At 32.7% G+C, this 22,027-nt stretch overlaps 1 protein-coding gene across 1 annotated transcript; it reads left to right on the plus strand.

The window, feature by feature from the left end:
* Positions 1 to 223: 223 nt before the first annotated feature.
* On the plus strand, positions 224 to 21,347 carry LOC123714056 (phosphatidate cytidylyltransferase, photoreceptor-specific). The gene is made up of 10 exons (XM_045668129.1): positions 224 to 432; positions 515 to 639; positions 1,279 to 1,375; positions 1,595 to 1,771; positions 7,867 to 8,059; positions 13,740 to 13,906; positions 15,419 to 15,571; positions 16,614 to 16,742; positions 17,942 to 18,076; positions 19,155 to 21,347. The coding sequence occupies exons 1-10, from the start codon at positions 358 to 360 to the stop codon at positions 19,245 to 19,247; spliced, it is 1,344 nt and encodes a 447-aa protein (XP_045524085.1). The 5' UTR covers positions 224 to 357; the 3' UTR covers positions 19,248 to 21,347.
* The last annotated feature ends 680 nt before the right edge of the window (positions 21,348 to 22,027 follow it).

The raw sequence follows: 22,027 nt of genomic DNA on the forward strand, positions 1-22,027 counted from the left end.
ATCTATGATCATGTATATGATGGAAGTGAGGCAGCCAAAATTTTTAATTTAAGGTTTGATTTTAAGGCAAGGTGTTATTTAAGCTTTTTATTTCACCGAATATAATAATTTACTATTTCTTAAGATTATTGTTAGGTTATTGTTTGGTTTTAATTAAAAACAACTCTTTATTTAGAGCTTGCAACATAATAAAAGTCTATTGATTTTTCGTTTGACATTTCTTTCAACAGAAAAACATCGGTTATCGTAGTAGAACCTTGTTTCTGTTAAAAATCGGATAAAATTGTAGTCTGAATATATTTAAACGTTTTAGAACAATTTGTGACACCCAGAAAGTTAATATTTTATTGTTTAATAATGAGTGAAGTGCGACATAGGCGAGGTGACGGCGACGGAACCGAAAAAGTGGAGACGGCTGGCGAATCTGACCATGTATTTATTTTCAAATTTCTTTCGTAAAACCTGTTCTTTTATTTAAAAAATGCAAACACTTATAAAATGTGTGCATTGTCAGGTGGATTCAGAAGAAGAAAAAGTACTGGAGGAGAAGTATGTAGATGAACTAGCAAAATCTCTGCCTCAAGGAACGGATAAAACCCCAGAAATTTTTGATTCTGCGCTCTCCGGACTCTCGTCGCGGTAATTAAATTATCTTTTTAAACATACAGACGTCAAAAAATACTAATTAATATTTTTTTAAACCAATGCAAAATGCTAATTCAAATTTTAGCCATTTGATAGTCAGGCTTCTGTAATGACACATAAATTTACTATTGTTGATTTTCAATAATTTTAGGAATTAGCTGTTTATGTTTTAAGTAAAATTCAATTATATGAATAAACAGGCCATGATTATTAAAATAGATTCTTAAAGGATTTATATACTTTTTACATACTTTTAAATAAAAATCTTAATCTTAATATATGTTAAGCTATGTTTGTATATTTTACTTATTACAACACAATACAATATTATTTTAATCATTTCAGCATTTTCAATTTGTCTTAGAACTTCTTAATGTTATTGAATCTACAGGTTATGGTATAGATTTTGTACATTTCATGAATGATCCTATATCGACAAAAACAAAACTAGTAAATAAATGGCATGATTTTATGAAACATTTGAAAATATTAGCAATGTAAAAGATAAACATCATAAATAGTTTAGTATAAGTAATTAGTTTTGCTTTTGAAACTTCTCTAATATAGGTATCAGGAATGTCATAAAAACAGGTTTGTTCAATTATCTTGATGTCCATTTCTGTTATTATACAGATGGAGAAATTGGGTGATTCGAGGAATTTTTACATGGCTTATGATTGGTGGATTTTGCTTACTTATTTATGGTGGTCCCTTGGCGCTGATGATTACGGTAAGCAGTATGATGAATTCATTAATATTCATCTGACATTGGTTTATACACTTAAATATTTTAATGTAATTACTAATTAGTGAGACTTTATATTTTCATACCCTTAAGAGAATTGTTGTTATAAATTAGGTTTAAATTATATTTCAATTAAATATTTGTGCTAAATCCACACTAGTTGGTTTTATTATACTTGATATTATATTTGGCTTTATTCTCCAGGTTTTGTGTGTGCAAGTGAAATGCTTTGAGGAGATCATCAATATTGGTCATGCTGTTTATCGAGTGCATGGTTTGCCTTGGTTCCGATCGCTGTCCTGGTACTTCTTGCTCTCTTCAAACTACTTCTTTTATGGAGAGAGCTTAATTGATTACTTTGGAGTTGTTATTAACAGAACTGTAAGTTTTTTTACCGTTTACATTTATAAAGTGGATAGAAAAGATTTGATTTTTCATAAGCTATTTGCAAGTATTGAAGACCGCTTCAATTTTTATTGTCTAAATTACTTGGAAATGTATTTGTAGAGAGTTAGAAGAAAAATAAAAAAAATATAGTGAATTTTAACAAATTAATACTGTCATTTATACAAAATTTCAGCGCAATCAACATTTATATAGCCAGGGATAATGTAGCATTATAATTCTGAATTTGTGACAGTTGTAGTGGTTGCATTATTTTCATAATATTAGTCTTAGGTTTTAGTAATATATATGTAGTAATTTAATTTCGGCGTTTGTCGCAGATCTCTTTAAGAGCAAGATATACTAGATCTGGATCGAAAAAAAAAACTCATTTTTAACTGGTATTGAATAGTCTCAAGGTATTGAATAAAGTAAATGCTTTTATATAGTCTATATATGCGTGTAGAATTAAAACAACAAAAGCTATGACCTGGATTTAGACATGAGTCTCACTTACCCTTAGGACGTTAACCAGGAAGACGATTAAGTGCATTCTATAACAGGTGCAATTTTTTTTTATCAAATCGAACGATACGATGGGGGGGGGGGATTGTTAAATCATTTTTGATAAATTTATGACCGATAAAAATTTAATCTCAAAACTTATCTACGTAGACTTAAAAAAACATTAAGGATTCCGTTTCATGGTTTTGATTAAAAAACTATATTTTTTGCCAGTCATACATTGTTTAACTCAAGACGTTTGTCTTCATATTATCATTTCTGAAATGAAGTTGTCTTTTATGATAATCTAACAACAAAATACTTTTTTACCACTAAGCTATTCGACTTGCGGCCTTTCAAGAAAATATTTTTTTAAAGGCCGTCGACGGACTCGCGAGCCCTGTGACATACCTATCACTTAACATCAGGCCTCCGGTCCGTTTGCCATATGTTCTATAAAAGCTAAATTACTGCGAACTAAGATATACGGTATATAGTACCGTATGGATTCCCATGGTATCGATTATGAAAGATAACAATTTGTTTTAATCGAACCTGGGTTTTCTGGGTTATATGTACTCTGTGCTACGTAAGTGGCATGTCACAATTTAATCTATATCATAATAAAGCAGGGTACCTCTAGAGATTGTTTGCGCGTAATTTATTTAATGGAATACAGTAATAGGATCAGCAAAAGCCAGTGGCTTTGTTATGCATTGGACAATTATATACGTATGATTTAGCAAGAAAAAAGCTTAACATTACTTACTTTTAAAAATTTAGGCCTTCTGCCCGTTAACCTATTGTTCTATTAATTGTTTTCTATTCCAAATATTAGGTCTTAGTCTATGTCCGTAGCAATGATGTGACAAACTCGAAACGTTCGAAACGCTGTATAATTTTTCACACAAATGAACATCCTAAGTCTATATAAAATGCTGACTGCGCTTAATGCATTCGTCTAAAGTCAACTTAGCTGAAAATTGAGTATCAACCTTAATTTTACTTACCTTTTATCTTCCGGTTCACTGGAGTTTACTCCCAAAAACTGACGTTTCCTGTTTGAAAAATTATGTTTTTGGTTAACTCACAAATTTTAAAGTGATTGTAAAGATCGCTCATTTAAAGTAATAAGCAGTGTTGTTCAGCGTGCGACTCTCATCCCTGAGGTCGTAGGTTCGAGCCCCGGATGAGCACTAATGGTTTTCTTTCTATGTGCGCATTTAACATTCGCCCGAACGGTGAAGAAATACATCGTTAGGAAACCGGCTTGCCTTAGACTCAAAAAGTCGACGGCGAGCGTCAGGCGCAGAAGGCTGATCACCTATTTGCCTATTCGATCAAATGATCATGAAACAGTTTCTACAGGTTCTAAAGTTCAGCATATGCTCTGACTTTATCCGTTTGTGGCCGCGCTTTTCCTATATGTCTTTATTGTTATTGTGCATTTTTCTAAGTTATTAAGTCTACTAATCCTACATATGATGATAATAATAATACTAGGCCTTTGTTCATCCACATCTAATTGACATACAATTAACAAAAATTGGTGTAAATGCAATTTAAGATGTGGCCCCTGTCCAGGAGAAGGCCTCCACTAACCTTTTCCACCCCAATTTATTTTGTGCCATCGTCATCCAATTCTTCCAACTATAGATATGATAATAAACAACGATAATATTAATAAAGCCACTTCAATTTCATACTGTTGAAAGAAATTACATATAAATATATGTGTTACTTTAGTTATTATACTGCCTACGTTAGTTATTGTTATTTCCGTTTCTTTGTGTTCTGCAGTATGGATATCTTTTGCGTAAAAGCCTCCTCCTGAACTTTCCTTACTTAACTGAATGGATCTGTCGTTAGATTCCTCCATCCATCTCCCCAGAAACCTTAATTGAGTTTTCAGCCCATCGCTTTGTGGTCTTCCCACATTGTGGTATTCAATGGTCCATCTTTTATCTGTGCCTTCATTTCATGCATATGGTTGTGGTGTATCTATTTCACCTTTAAAGCGAGGGCTAGCGCGTCAGTGTTAATTTGAATACCTTTTTGTCATCAATCTTTGATAATTATCCTTTCAAAAACGACCACGAAAAGTCTAGGCGATAGTGGGTCGCCCAGTACCCCTCTCGCAAATTATTTTTATTCGATCTCCCTTTTTTCGAAATAAACCTGCTTTCACTTTAGTTATAAACGTGTTTCAAGATTTCAGTATATTTTTGGTCTATCCCCGCTAAATTTAGAACGTTCCAAATAGCCTGATGGTTAATACTATCAAAAGCTTTACTGTAATCTCTAAACGCTGTATAGAGCGGCTGCTTGAAATCACGATATTATTATTATTATGTGATCGGCTGTACTGAAGCTTAATCGAAATCCTGCTTTTTCTATTTGTTGCGATTATTATAGTAGGATATTATAGTTTGTGCATACTTGCTAAATGGCTAATGGAGCTAAAAAAAATATATTTACGGTTTCGCCTTTTTTTGTAGATTAGCACGATATCGCACATGTATGTAACAACAATAAATAGCATTAATTTGAACTCAAAGACGTAGTTGTGTAAATAATTTATATATACGACACACGATTATTAAACGTACTATATCATATTAAAGAAATAAAAAATCATTGGCGTTACATCCTTTTTAGGGTATTTTTAGGTCTCAGGATTTCTATTTCTCAGGATTTCATGAGGTAGGCAGGTAGATGATCGGCCTCCTGATGTACGCCGTCGACTTTTTGGATCATGGGCAAGCCGGTTTCCTTACCTTCCTTATGTTAAATGCACACATAGAAAGTAACTCCATTGGTACACAGCCGGGAATGGAATCTTCTACCTCAGTCGGAAGCTACTCGCCCTCAACACCCTTTATTTGAAAATAGTTGTAAATTTTAATTTAGAATATTTTTTACGAATGACGGTTATACCCAGAGGTTTGAATCTAATACAAAAAGTCGTGTAGTAGGGTGTTTTTTTTATATATTGGAAAAGTATATTTTCGTTACAATAAATTATAAAATTTACTTTAAACATAAGTAGTTTATATTTTGACACCAAATTTCCAATTTAACGAAACGATATAATTATTATTTTATTCTAAGACATATAGACATAATATATATAATATCAGATGTTATATGTTTTATGTATAAATTAAGTATTTATTTAATGATTACAATAACGGTTATGTAAACGATTATTGTAGTAAACACTAATGGTCTGTTTAAAATGTAATAATACTATTTAATTACACAATAAATTCCTAATTAATATGATAACAAATTACAAGTTAATAGGTCAATTAGAAACATGTTTACATTATGACGATAAGGCCAAACATTCGATTCCCTGGGAAAATTAGGATTTTTAGTTTAGAAAGTTGAATTTGTTCTTAATAACATAGGCTTAAATTCCCGTCCAAACATCTAAGTGCGGTAATGAAGTCGTCAACTATATATATGAAAAATTAAAAGAATAATTTTACCTTATTTTCCGTTCCAATTGTTTTTTTTTATAATTAATGTAATGCTATCCAAGTAAACCTTGCGTAAAAATACTTAAAACGAATATAAAAATTAAAACCGGTTGAAGTTATGGACATCGTAATAAGAAACCGGAAATGTTATACGCGCGCATTAGTTTTACATAAATTTAAGTGTTATATGTTTATATTTTTTCTAATATTCTACCAACAGTCTGCGTGATGCTGAATAATATGTGCGGCTTAGTATAAATAAAGCCCTACTAAGCGGCAAATTAGACAAGGTTCACGCGTTTGTCAATTCTAGCTATATTTATTAGAACAGAACCTTTAGAACCTATTTGTTTGAGTAATAATTTTTAAAAAGTTATTGACTTGCGCTGACATACGGTTTGTCATAATCATACGATACGATGACGTCACAGCAGTGCCAACGCAGGGTTTGGGGTATGATGAATTAATTGCTTCTGTCTTTGGAGTAGTTCTTTTAAGCTATTTGGACGAGGACCAGTTACTACGAGCGGCTTGATCCCTTGGATCCCGTTACGTAGAGATGTGGGGTCTCTCCGCATCATCCACGGCATTTACCATGGAGAGTTTTCGAAGGAGTTGTGCGAACTATTACTTTGACGCAATTTTTGTCGCGCACCACCTATATGTGGAACCAGTTACCCACTGGCGTATTTCCGAACCAATTCGATTTAGGGTCCTCTAAGAAAAGAGCGTAGCAATTCTTAAAATACCGGCAACGCACTGGCAATCTGAGTCTCCTCGTTTGCGTCAAATTACATTTAAAAAAAACTTAAATAATAACTCTCATTACAAAACATATTGCTTTTTTTGATTTTTGCGAATATAGTGATAAAATAAAAACAAATCTGCAAAATTGATTAGACATCACATAAAAAATAAAAACTCTTTAAAACAATATTGATCGACCAGAATTGCAGAATAAAATAAATTTTTGTAATCCCAAAATGCCCTGCCAGGCCTTTTTTACCTTGAACGAAGAAGTGTACCTACTTGGTGCATTGTAAATGTGAATAAGTTGGCGATTGATATATCTTGCCTTTACTATTTCCTTGTCACAGTTCCGTCGTATTCTTCTTATGTAACTTATTTAAACTTTTCAATTGTTTATAATATTGTTACGAGCTAGGGGATCGGATAGAAAATGCCGTAGATTTATTCAAGGGTTTATTTCTTGATAAATCAATGAGGAATTTATGGGCACAAATTAATTGCAGAGATGCACTAATAACGCACAAAAACACAGTCACTAATTACTTCACTTATGCACACTTCACACTGTACTTTATCACTTGTATTCACTTTATCGCTTCGGTGTTTCTCTCTTGTTATCACATTCCAAACTAAAGGTGACTAGTCGCGTTTCGGCTCGCTTATATATCCCTGGGAATAATTCTAAACAATATTCGAGAACTTTCTACTCGGGCTTGCTACTGAGTAGCAATTGCACAATTCTAGAACGTCCGCATTCTTTGTCTCTTTCGCACGTTGCTCCGTCCTTGTCATACGGCGTTCTAGAGTGCTCAGTCTAGTTTCGAGAAAGTTCTGATTTTCTCTCTCTCTCTCGTATCATTTCGTCCTTGTCTCACACCTAGAAAGTTCGGTCTAGAATATTCCTTCATCAAAGGGGTATACCTAGGCCTGAAAACGCCTAAAATCGGGACTCCTGAAAACTGCACCACTCTACTACACATGTTCTGAAACCGACTGAAAAAAGGTTTCAGCTTCCTGAAAACTAGGGTAACATTATGGAAATTACAATTTTCTAATATGTGATTGACCCTCTCCTGAAACGGTCAGAAATCATATTACAGCCTGCTGAAAAGTTCTCTAAGTAGTGGAAAAATCTAGAAACATGCAGTCGACCCGTCTTCGTAACATTATTTTTGTTTTTGTAACTACGCTTTATTTCTTATCCATATTTAATGTTTAAGTCCACTTACGTACGTTTGTATAAGCAAGATTTTCACTGATCACTACATAAATAAATAGTAAAACAAAACTCCTATATAATTGCGTTACTTGACGTCAGTTTGCGTTGGCTCAAAATATCATATTGCATTTCAGGATTACCTACATTTCCTGGTGACATACCATCGTTTTATTTCGTTCTGCCTGTACTGTGTTGGATTCGTCTGGTTCGTCCTGTCCCTGGTGAAACGGTACTATATGCGACAGTTCAGTCTTTTTGCCTGGACTCATGTCGCTCTGCTGATCGTGGTGACTCAGAGCTATCTCATCATTCAGAATATATTTGAAGGTGAGTCTTATTTCAAGTATTGATCTTGTATGAAAAGGTCCCAGTCGTTTTATAGGTTTATATTTATTTAATTTAAATTTATAAAGATAATCACTTAATGGTGATTAAATCCAAAATTTCCAAAAATCTCGTCACAGTGGACAATACAATTATTTATTTTTTCATACTCACGTTTAAAAAAAAACAGATCTATAAATATTATACGTAAAATGCCATAGCGGATACTCTCTGTATAAGAGACACATGCGTACAACACCGAATTTAAATAATAAGATAAACTAAATATAAATAGTTTATGAATAAGTTTTGCGTTTGAGGTATTGAGATGAACTGTGCCTCTCAATAGAATTTGTCATACAGTATAATATGTAAATAATGTTACTAAATCAGAATGCCTTACAGAGACGAGGTATATATAGGGGCATAACAGTGAATACATATACCAATATTTAGATTATATTTTACAGCCTGTTAACGGCAAGTTTTTGTCCTTATCGACAATATACCTTGTTATATCGATGTTTTTATATCAGCTGTTCGCTACCTAAATAATATTAAATGTTTGTTCACTGTGAATTGTTGTGAATTGAATAAATTACAAAACCTACCCGTTAAAGTGATTTTAAGGTTAGGTTTTGGAATGTAAAATTGGTATTTATTTAGTTCAATTACATATACGAAACGACTGTTTGTCTCAATTAGGACGAATGTCAGTTAAAAGACATACGAGCACAATATCAGTTATAAAATATTAATAATTTATATTGTTGTATGTTTTTAATGTATTTACCATTCAAAACAATCATGTATATACATATAAATATCTTTTAGGAACCAAACACAGGTATTTTTTTCTTAAAGGGGGGGGGGTACCAAATCTTCCATATTCCATAATGAATAAAGTTAAACCAGTTAAGAGCTTTAAAATTAAAGCTCTCAATCTTATGTTAGGTACATTGCGTGGCTCGTTGCCAGCTTAATAAAGTTAACAATATGCGGAAAACGACTTTTGATAGTTTTGGAATCCCGCTAATCAGAAAAATCAACAACTCCATATAGACCTTTCTCCGAGTCGTAGCTGTGTTAATTCTTTGCGATTATTATTATTTTATTTATTCCTACATAATGATGTATTTACATTGTATAGTCGCGTATGCTTGGTGGACCCATGCGACTTCTTCAATATAAAAAGTCCCTCTTGTGAGTTGTGTGCTGTGATATTGCTGGCTCCTCGTTTGTGAGGAAGCATATATCTAGTTAGCTCTGTGCCTTCTTAAGTTCTCATGTCATTATCACACGTGTATGGATATACATAATTAATTCAATAACACATTTTCATAAGTATCTGATTGTCCTCATTTTGACATGTGTGAAGGCCTGTGTTGTCCCAGGCGTCCATTCTGGGTATAAAACAGATGCAGAATTTGGTCTGTCTCATACTTCAGTGTAATGTTTCTAGTGCGATCTCAGTATTGATCGCGCGATTAAATTAGGTCAAATGAATCACTATTATATATATAAGCACTATTTACAGACTTAACAGCCTTTACTATGTTTAACTATCTTTTATTAAACACATCGTAATAATAGTATAACGTTATATATTTGTTAATAATAAAACGAAGAATAGTCAAAATGAGCTTAACTTAAAAGCCCTATTAAAGAACTTTTAGAATATTATTTTCTATTAAAAGAAAAAGTTCCAGTAATATAATATCTAGCGTAAGATTATTTTATGGTATAGTTAGTGTTGGCGGCTTTGTACACAATATTGACATACCCATTCACTTCACGTCACGGAAGCCTTTGAGCGTGGAAACTAGGTCGTTGGAAATATTGTTCCTATTCGTTATTGGAACAGGAATATGAAATAGACTTGATATGACTCATAAAGAAAAGCTACTACTTGAGAAAAAAATTTAATTACTTAATTCAAAAAGTATTAAAAGTAAGTATTTGTGAACGTAACTACTGTACGTAGCTCTATTGAGTTTTATAAAATATCCTAGTGGATTATTATTATGATTGGTTTAGGCTTGTAGGCAAGGTGTGGCTTCGGGTAATATGATTAAGGATAATGCTATTACGACTATAGTACTGTACGCAAATAATTGGTAATACCGAGTATATAGGCTTCTGGAGTATCTTGAATTTTTGGGAGATTTTGAGCGTTAAGTGGCGATGTTTTAAATATTTATTTAGATTATATATTACTCAATTTTTCGATTTGGATGTGTGTTGATACTTTTTACCTACCTAATAAGCAAGGAGGTGATAATTTGTACCATACTATTTGGGTTTAGATATCTGGTTTTTTTACGATTTTTTCTATGCTGTATTAAGTAAGTTACGCTTTGGAACTCATGACCACTGGTTTGAGAGTCTCGCCTAGCCACACCACGAAAGTTTATGCAGACTGTTAAATTATGGAAAGTCGCATATCTCGGAAACGTTTTTCGTCATGATTGATACGACTTATTGCAGCTTATGAATTTGTTGGGCTAAATTCAAGGTAAGGGTCGAGCTGGTAGAAGAAAGAAGTTGTGGTTGCGGAACGTACGAGTGGTACAGCATCGCATCGCGGAGAGGCTTTTTAGACAAGATATCCGACAATTCAAAGCAACCTCTAGCAATAAAGTGGCACTAGATGTAGAAGAAAAAGAAACTTTAAAAATTATATTAAATTAATTAAATTTATTGACGTGATTTTTTTATAACGTTGCGGCAAACTTTTAGTAACTGGCCTTGGATTTTCAACTTTGTTTCCGTATGTTTATTTATATGTATACATAACTACGCATTTTATATATTATTTATCTTTCTATACATTGGTGACCAATTCGAATTTCAAATCTGTATGCATTTTATATATTAATAAGTCTTAAGTAATTGTAGATTCTATAACCAGCATTTATCTTTCTATAGATTGGTGACCAATTCGAATTTCAAATCTGTATGCATTTTATATATTAATAAGTCTTAAGTAATTGTAGATTCTATAACCAGCATTTATCTTTCTATACATTGGTGACCAATTCGAATTTCAAATCTGTGTGCATTTTATATATTAATAAGTCTTAAGTAATTGTAGATTCTATAACCAGCATTTATCTTTCTATAGATTGGTGACCAATTCGAATTTCAAATCTGTATGCATTTTATATATTAATAAGTCTTAAGTAATTGTAGATTCTATAACCAGCATTTATCTTTCTATAGTTTGGTGACCAATTCGAATTTCAAATCTGTATGCATTTTATATATTAATAAGTCTTAAGTAATTGTAGATTCTATAACCAGCATTTATCTTTCTATTGTTTGGTGACCAATTCGAATTTCAAATCTGTATGCATTTTATATATTAATAAGTCTTAAGTAATTGTAGATTCTATAACTAGCATTTATCTTTCTATACATTGGTGACCAATTCGAATTTCAAATCTGTGTGCATTTTATATATTAATAAGTCTTAAGTAATTGTAGATTCTATAACCAGCATTTATCTTTCTATAGATTGGTGACCAATTCGAATTTCAAATCTGTATGCATTTTATATATTAATAAGTCTTAAGTAATTGTAGATTCTATAACCAGCATTTATCTTTCTATAGTTTGGTGACCAATTCGAATTTCAAATCTGTATGCATTTTATATATTAATAAGTCTTAAGTAATTGTAGATTCTATAACTAGCATTTATCTTTCATAGATTGGTGACCAATTCGAATTTCAAATCTGTATGCATTTTATATATTAATAAGTCTTAAGTAACTGTAGATTCTATAACCAGCATTTATCTTTCTATAGATTGGCGACCAATTCGAATTTCAAATCTGTATGCATTTTATATATTAATAAGTCTTAAGTAATTGTAGATTCTATAACCAGCATTTATCTTTCTATAGATTGGTGACCAATACGAATTTCAAATCTGTATGCATTTTATATATTAATAAGTCTTAAGTAATTGTAGATTCTATAACCAGCATTTATCTTTCTATAGATTGGTGACCAATTCGAATTTCAAATCTGTATGCATTTTATATATTAATAAGTCTTAAGTAATTTTAGATTCTTTAACCAGCATTTATCTTTCTATAGATTGGTGACCAATTCGAATTTCAAATCTGTTGTTAGAGTTTTCCGTTTTTGCGAAATCGTTGTAGTTTTTCTATGTAGGTCATATGGTTAACTGAAACTTCGTATACGTAACTTCGAAGTGGAATTACCGCTACGCAAACGTTAAGGATGTACGGGCCTAACACTGCTTTCTTTCGTAACCACGTTCATATCACCTGGACGTTCCACCACTGAGCGTTTTACGCAGGTCTACGAGAAGAAGCGTGCCAATTTTTAATGCTTCTGGCACTGTGAGTGTCTATGGGCGATGGTATTACTTATCATCAGGTGAGCCTCCTGTCCGTTTGCCATCTGTTGTATAAAAAAGTAGAATCTTCTAACTAAATGTTGTAAAGGCATCTACAATATTAGTCTACTACGATATACTCTTTGCGAACGCCTAACTCCGTAAACAATGAGCTATTAATAGATGTAATATTAAATCAACATTCCCCTTTGTTCCAACCATTATACAATTTTCATCTTTATTATGTAGGTATTATGAATTAGTTTTGTGTTCAACTAACTTAAATTTGGAAAACAACACGCAGTTTAATACGACTTTTTAATATTTGTTTGACGAATAAGTTAAGTTTAGTTTTTGTGTTGCCGTCTTAGATTCTCCTACTAACAACTGATACACACTACATACAGGCTCACCTGATAATTGTTTAATCTAACAGATGTAGAAATGTGTCTGCATATACGTTACGAAATAGCTATTGATGAACTTTACAGACATTTATAAAGTATTAAAGTTGTCGAGGGTTTCCTCAAACTAATACAAAAATCATCCAACTGGGAGCTTACATACATACTAGACGTCTACTATATAATATGGATATATTATTTCCTGTAAGCGTACTTATACATTTAGACCTATTTCACGGATTGTCAATACATATTCTTTTTAATCTTTAATTTATGTAAATTTAAATGATGTATTGTTTGCTAATCAATATCATTCGAAGTACAATGTACACTTAGATTAAAACGTTACTTTGAACTTTGGTTAAAATTGACGCCTCTGTAATGTTTTTTGTATTACCAAACAATTATCGTAAATCTTGTAATACATATCAAACATTAATAGACTTTAATCAGCCATAGTTGCTTCGTTACTTTTAGTGGCAACACATAATGTTTTAACTGAGTCTAGACTAAGAAAATTCATTCTATACGTCTTAAATCGCAATTCTCATTCATTTTGTCCGTTATAATCATTACACGTAGATTAAACCTTTCGGGGGTTTTGACGGTAGTTAAAAACGGCAATAAAAACGCAAATAATTTACGTGAATTCAAAGTAATTATAGAACAAATAGTTATTAGTATTTTTAGTTTAATGTTTTAGGTTCGTTCGGTGACTTAGTCCAAACTATGACTCCCGAATGTCAAAATCCAAAACGTTTTTGACATGCTGGAGTCACACATAGCAGTAAGTCTCGTTTTTGAAAATCACCCTAGGCTTCAGACCTACCTTTTTTTTACTGATCTACAAGAAATTATAACATTTGTCACTTCTAATATATATAAATTAGTTACCACACATAAAATTCCAGGTTTGATATGGTTCATTGTACCAGTATCCATGATTATCTGCAATGATGTGATGGCCTATATCTTTGGGTTTTTCTTTGGGAAGACACCGCTCATCAAGTTGAGCCCCAAAAAGACCTGGGAGGGATTCATTGGCGGTGGAGTATCTACTGTGGTATTTGGTCTGCTGGTGAGTTGGTTTTCTTCTTTTGAACCCTTAGTACGAAGTGTGCGTAAAATCTATGTATGGAAAATGATCGGTACTGCTTGCCTGTATTTGCAACCGAAAAAATCTACGTTTTTATTCAATTACAATATTTTTTCCTGTTGTTTGGCCAAAATCCTCAAAAAGATGGTAATGAGAGGCCCTTCTAGTGTTTCGTTATAATGATAAGTAATTACAAATGAATTTCTCTTTCTCTCTCAGTACGCATAATTTTTTCAACATAATCTTACTGAATACGCTGGAATCACGATATCATTTATTTATGTAGGTAACAGAACACTTATGAAAAAATGATGCTTTTAAATTTTCATTTTCTACCAGTTCTTAAATCAAGGTCCAGTAGAACCGACGAAAAGAACTGCCAATAATAGCTTAGTCACTGTTCACCAATCGCTTTTTTTATAGTATGTTTGTTAGCATCTCAACCATTGTAATTAAATAATAAATATTAAATAAAAAAACGATACACCTCTATCAGCAACATTACTGTGGGATCAACACCTCGACACATATCAATGTGAATTAAATAAATCAATGGCGCTACAACCTTTTTAGGTCTGGGCCTCAGATTTCTGTATCTGTTTCATGATCATTTGTTAAACGAATAGCCTTCTGTGCCTGACGCACGCCATCGACTCTTTGGGTCTACGGCAAGCCGGTTTCCTTCACCGTTCGAGCGAGTGTTAAATGAGCACATAGAAAGAAAATCCATTGGTGCACAGCCGGGGATCGAACTTACGACCTCAGGGATGTCGTACGTGGAAGCCACTAGGCCAACACTGCTCAATAATCATCAATGTGAATGAAGGCGGAAAATAAAAAATGCACAGCCGTATAGATACCGTTCCAGTTAAGTTACGACAAGTATTCACGAATACCATGGCCTATCATTGGTGGAGGTTCATATTGTGGAGAGCGACCACCTGACGCATGATCTCATCCAAATCTAAATGTTAGATGTGCTAATGGAAACCTATGTCTATAGTATTGTCTTTTGTTAAATTAGCTTTTGCACATTAACACTTTTTGAACGCATTAAAGCTATGTATTATTATTAAAAACTTATAATTATCTACATAATTCTAAAATTTTTTCCGACGTTTCGCGTGCTTTTCAGCGTGTCTCACGGTGTCCTCTTCGCGACAATCCGCGAAAATAAAGGACACCGTGAGTCATTTTTGCAAAAACCCGTCATCTTTTAGTCGATATCAACTTCGGGGCAATAAATACAAATAACACAACTTCCTCTGCAGCTGTGATACTTTTGACATTTAACACCTTTTGTCTTAAGTCACCGTGACCACGCACCCTGAAAAGCACGCGAAACGCCGGAAAAATTTAGAATTATGTAAATAATTATAAGTTTTTAATATTAATACATAGCATTAATTCGTTCAAAAAGTGTTTTTCTTAAACTATGTCTAGTCTTTATAATAATGTATGCAAACAATAATATGACATAACTTTTCGTTTCAGCTATCGTACCTGATATCCCAATACCCATATCTGGTATGCCCCATCGAGTACTCGGAGTCTCTGGGCCGTATGACGATGGATTGCGAGCCGTCATCCCTATTCCGTCTGCACGAGTACACTCCGCCTGACTGTCTACTGCCGCTGGTGAGATTAGTGAGTATATTGGTTTTTATACAGCCTTTTAGCCACGCAAGGAGTTCCACTGATACGCTGTTTTAACAATAAACGACGATCCAAATGTCAAATTCTAAGCGCGCGTTGCATAATTCTCTATATATATACTTCTACTATATATATAAGATAGGAGGAATAAGAGAGGAGTTCACACAGAGAGAGGAGAGGTGACACTGTTCGTGTGTATGTCACTGAAATCCTCTTAAACGGCTGGGCCGATTTGTATGATTTTTTTTTACAAATCAGCCCGGCAGATGGCGCTGCAGTCTGTACTTTGTTTAATATCCTAATCGCTTTAAATATAACACGGGATAACGTCTGTCGGGTCCGCGAGTATCTCTATAATAACAACAAAAATACTTTCGAATACACTATCGACAAAAGCCCCATTGTATAGGTTGTTAGGTTGTTTAATAACAATAATAATATTTATTTATTTTCACTACGTTACCGTAATATACAATATATATAATAAAAAACAAAAAAAAAGCAGTATACATAAGTCATTAGGGTGCGTTCAAGTATTACGTAACGAATTTGGGGGGGCTCTTGTAAAACGTTTCGATGCGGGGCGGGGATTAAATTACGCGTTATTATTTTCCACTTTCCAGTACTTTATACCACATAATGGTAAGGGTAAGGTTAGTTATAAAGAGTCACTAGGGTTGGTCACGAAACGTTTTACTATTGGATACAGAAAACGTTACGGTGCGTTTCATGGGGGGGGGGGGGGTCAAGTCAAGAATCACCCAAAAATTGCGTGACGTAATACTTGAACGCTCCCATAGGCAACGGGCGGCCTTATCGCTTAACAAAAAAAAAACTCAAAATTACATGTAACTAGTAACTAAATTAAATTTCTATATATATATACATAAAATATAGTCGGATTGATTCGGAAATACTTCAGTGGAGAGCTGGTCCCACACGGTGGTGGTGTATTTATAAGCCACAACCCAATTATAAGAACATTCTAGAAAGAGTAAAATAAAATTTTACTTTACGTTATATTTTGTTCCAGCTCGGCCACGATACGATCACAATGTACCCGTTCATGATTCACTCGCTGTCTCTCAGCATCTTCAGCTCTGTCATCGGACCTTTTGGTGGATTTTTCGCATCTGGATTCAAGCGAGCGTTCAAGATAAAGGTATGTATTTGAAATAAACGCATATCACGAACCAAATATATTATGAAAAATATATTTATTTTTTTGCATTAAATTCAAGTTTAATAAAATAATAAAGAGTTTAAATTCATATTGATAGTTATATAGAATTATGAACGTCTGTTGGCCTAGTGGCTTCAGCGTGTGACTCTCATCCCTGAGGTCGTAGGTTCGATCCACGCACAAATGGTCTTTCTTTCTATGTGCGCATTTAACATTCGCTCGAACGGTGAAGGAAAAACATCGTGAGGAAACTGCCTTGGACCAAAATGTCGTTCATGAAACTGAGGCCCACAACTAAAACGGTTGTATTGACACAGATTTTTTTTAATTTTATGAACTTTAATATTGTATTTTTTTTTTTTGAGTTGTCTAGCCATACATGGCCTTTCTGATTTTACATTTGGATTTGTATTGTAATTATACCCTATTAGGAATATCTAAATTTACATATATTAGCAATTCCTAAACCAATGGCGTATAGCGAGCGAGAAACACCGATACGCACCTATCTATCGTTTGCCATATACTAAATGACGATTTTTTAGTAAAAAAAAACTAAAAAAAAATCTATTGACAATCTTTATAATAAAAGAAAACAATTTTATAACCGGATTGAAGCTATTTATATTATTATAAACTTATAATTATTTTACATAATTTTAATTTTAAATTTTTCCGACGTTTCGCGTGCTTTTCAGCGTGCGTGGTCGCAGAAATGACTCCCGGTGTCCTCTATTTTCGCCTTCAACTTACTACTGACACAACACAACTTACTTTTGACATTCAACACCTTTTGTGTTCAGTCACCGTGACCATGCACGCTGTAAAGCACGCGAAACGTCGGAAAAATTTAAATTTATGTAAAATAATTATAAGTTTATAATGATACAAATAGCTTTAATCCGGTTAAAAAAAAATGTTTTCTTTCCATGTGTTAAAGCTATGTTAATCAAAGACTTATCTTTATAATATGTAATAAATAGTCTATCAAGATGGTTTAGGTGTATTTTTTTTTCAATATTAAATTTTTATATTTTGTCCGAAATAACTATTGTGTTAATTCTTTTCAAGTAGCATAATTATTCAATGATACTATTTAAAACGAAGATTTGTTGATAAAAAAATTATAATCAGTTTTCGTGTCCAGAATCGTTATAATTCTATTATTTGTCTTTCAGGACTTTGGTGACGTGATACCCGGCCACGGCGGTATAATGGATCGCTTCGACTGTCAGTTCCTCATGGCGACGTTCGTCAACGTATACATCACGAGCTTCATACGCACCGCTACGCCACAGAAATTGTTACAGCAGGTAATCAGTTAGATATAAGTTCAATCAAGTCGGGAGACTTGCCAAATAAAACTATATCTAAATCAATTCCCGTTCTGCTATTTTGTTTAATCTATATCATTGGGGCGTATCTTCTGAATTCTCCCATATATATAAATTCACATCAATTAGAAAAGGATGTGAAAAAACCCAAAAGGATTCTGCACCAAGAAGAGTGAATCAATTCATAAACATCCGTCGACGCTCTCTCTTCTTCTCTATCTCACTTTACGTTTGACATTGGATTCCTAAGATATTATTAGTTATTCCCCGTTAGAACGTTGCATGTTCGTTGAGAATACGGAATTTTTATTCTTACGTATAGTCTAGGGCAGTGGTGGGTAAAGTTTTTTAATGGCGGGCCACAAAGTTTTAAGAAATTCTAGAGGAGGCCAGAATTATAGAAATAATGCATTGTTGTTAAAGCTCTTAATTATATAATTTTATAAAAACAATACAAATAGAATATACTTTTTCTTTTCGACTGTCAAAACGTAATTAAAACATACTATCCATACTGATGGACCCTCTTCGGGACGGATAAAAAACATTCGCGGGCCGGCAATGGCCCACGGGCCGTACTTTGCCCATGTCTAGTGGCTTGATCGCGCACTTTCATCCCCGAGGAATCATTCATCGTACATTGTATTGTCTTTTGTTAACATAGCTTTTACACATTAAGAAAAACACTTTTTGAACGGATTGAAGCTATGTATTATTATTAAAAACTTATAATTATTTACATAATTTTAAATTTTTTCCGACGTTTCGCGTGCTTTTCAGCGTGCATGGTCACCGTGACCTATACATAGCTTCAATCCGTTCAAAAAGTGTTTTTCTCATCGTATATTCTTTCTATGTGCGAATTCAACTCTCGCTCGTACGTTGAAGGAATATTATAGAGCCAGAGTAGACGGCGTGTAGCTGGCACAGAGGGCTGATCACCTACTTGCCTATTTTAGTTTAGCGGAGGCCGCAGGTTGTAGCGCGACTGGATTTTTTGTGCCAGTCTTAACCAAGTAGTGGTTAGCAGATATTTATCCACTAAATATGATTCCAGGTGTACAACATGAAACCAGAACAACAGCTGCAACTCTTCTATGCTCTGAAGGAATCGCTCGAACATCGGAACATACTAAATTCTATACCTTAAAAGGTAGATTTCGGTTGGGTAGTTTCACTATTTTATTATTTTTCAAATTAGTTTATGATCGTTAAAACTGTTAGTTAAATAACTTTAAATTTCAAGTATAAGTAGTCAATACTATAACTGTTATACTGATTATAGTAAATTGGAAATTGGTTAAAGTTAATTACAGTTAAAATGATTTCTTTTATATTAAATTGGAGCGCGTTTATCATAATTAACTTAGAAATATCGATAGTTGAACGTGTTTTGCAAGTTTTTTAAGTAATATATACTATGCGTATACGTCTACCAAACGTACACAACGTATACGTGTACGTACTAAAATGTTTTTTTTTACATTTACTAGAAACCATCGTCTTGAATATTCCTTTTGGTTGATATGTTTTCGTAAGTTATATTTATAGATTAGAAAAATTATTGTTGATTATGCTGTGAAACTACCCTAAAGGTATGACATATCTACGTTGTCAGATTTTTTGTTTCAGTTCTAACAATACGTATTTTTCTATTTCATTGATCTCAATTTACAGTCTAAGCCATAGTCTGAAATTCACAGAGTCATAATGGCGCATTATTATCTAAAACTCAATCTTATTTTTAAACGAGTTTAGGCCATTGTGATGTTTTTTTTAACTATATTGTTACTATGAAACCATGATAATATGATACTTTAGTCCACGATGTCAGGATGAAAGGAAATTGCTAGGACGTCGTTACGTCCTTGTCAATTGTCATCATGAAACGAAAAATCTGACATTTGACAACGTTCTTATGAACGGCATTTAATCTAGTCGTTGTGCAATCGTTTACTATCGGCACAATAAATAAACCAATTTCAATGTAAACGAAACACAATTTTTGAATATACACCTCCCTCTTCTATAGTCTGCGCAACGAAAATGAAGCATTTCAAAAATAGACCATAATAAAAATATTCATATTTCAGGGCGCAGACTAGTTTAGTATTGCTATTAAAGTACCATAGATTAAAAACGCTTTCGTAGTAGTATTTGTTAACTGTGGAATAATTTTTAGTCTATATTTAGTTATTGGTCCTATTTGGGAAATGGCTCGAATTATATTTTATTAAATGTTATTATTAAATAGTACTATTGTATAGTTTCTAATTCTCATTATTTCTGTATTTGTATGTTATAATTGTTATGTTGCGTGAGAGTGAAATAAATATCGCATCTTAGCGAGCTTAGCGAATATAAATTAAATTTATTGTTCATACTTATAATAAAATATAGATTATTCAAATTTCTAACTTTTATGAAACCCAATTCATAACAATTAAGGTAGTGTTACGAGACTATCTGATTTATTATGAATGGGGGTATTTAAAATAGGCGTGACTTAAACTATTTTCAAACTTCGATTTATATATTTTGGCGCCTTTTGAAATTTAGCATTTAATATTTTCAAGTTCTATATAACGTTAAACTGATTCATTAAATTACTAAAAAACTGAATTATTTATTAAAATATACAATTGTCCTATTTGTCTACGCGAGTCGGTTTGAAATATAAATAGATAAATTGGGACCCAGATATGTCGATAAAAACATGCACTTACGATATTAATTAATATTATGCTTTTTTTAAGATGGCGGCGTTTCGAGTTGCCATGTGCCAAAAAAAAAATCCTCACTCAATTTGAAAATTTAATTAAGTCTGAATCTATTTGCTTATTACTCTATGATATAGAAAAGAATAAAAAAAAACATTCCTAATTCGAATTCTTTTGAAATTTATTTTTTAAACGTATTGGGTATTTTGCCATATGATTTTTGACACAGGGATTTGCATTTTATGCTCTAGACTGAAGGACTGATTTTTCGTACTAAGAGGGTCAGAAGGAATCAGCGGTTTCAATAAAGAATTTAAACATTAACGGTCTTATTATGGCACGTGAAGATGCACTATTTGTTACCATGGTTACTATTCCTTCAGTAAGGAAATAACATCGCAACTATAGTGATAAATACGGTCCTAACTTTACACCACGTTTTATTATCTTAAATATCGCTATTTAATGGTCATATTTGCATACGAATGAACATAAAAATGACACAGTAACAATGCCAAATCGATAAATATCATAGAAAAAATCACTCTTTTCATCTTAGTGTTTGTAATCTATATACTTTGAAACGCATATGCTTCTTTGACACATTAAGAATAATTATCACTCTATATGTCTATTAAAATTAAAAATGTATACAAATAGATTATTTATTACGGGTTGCGCGGTTAGAAAAATTTAACTATATATGTTAGTGTTAATTGGTGTTTGCTGTTTTGTGGGTAGTTTAAAATGTTGCTTTGCATACTGTAGGGTAGAATCATTACATTAGGTTCGGCTAACCGGGTTCATAATAGTGCTTTCGTGTTTTTCCTGTAATCAACGATTTACTGCTGATATAATTTAAAAAAAAAATGTGAAATCTGGAAAAGTGGGTACTTCAAAAAATACCTTCAAGTTTTTTCGTTGTTGTATTGACATTAAAAATACTCTATAAATATTTGTACCAGAATATTAAATCTGGTATGTGCACCTTTACCGTCCAGGGTTATGTTAACTCCTGTCTATAAATATATCGAAAAAAATCCCCAAAATATAATTGGTTTTTTTTTTGGGTTTAAATAATGTTTCGGTAATTATTATTATTATAGAAATTCTACCTCGCTCTGTACACGTTTTATTTATATTGTCTTTGTTGTGTTGTTCTACTTGTCTATAAGTTAGCGAGTTTATTGTCTTGATTAATTCAGATTTG

The sequence above is a fragment of the Pieris brassicae genome, chromosome 9 (assembly GCF_905147105.1).
Source record: "Pieris brassicae chromosome 9, ilPieBrab1.1, whole genome shotgun sequence".
Taxonomy (NCBI): Eukaryota; Metazoa; Arthropoda; class Insecta; order Lepidoptera; family Pieridae; genus Pieris; species Pieris brassicae.

What these genes read in the sequence shown, in the direction of transcription:
- LOC123714056 (XM_045668129.1), top strand. Translation starts at nt 358, where the DNA reads ATGAGTGAAGTGCGACATAGGCGAGGTGACGGCGACGGAACCGAAAAA. An exon ending in CATTCAGAATATATTTGAAG is followed by an intron (nt 8,060 to 13,739) that starts GTGAGTCTTATT and finishes ATAAAATTCCAG; the next exon opens with GTTTGATATGGTTCATTGTA. An exon ending in CACAGAAATTGTTACAGCAG is followed by an intron (nt 18,077 to 19,154) that starts GTAATCAGTTAG and finishes ATATGATTCCAG; the next exon opens with GTGTACAACATGAAACCAGA.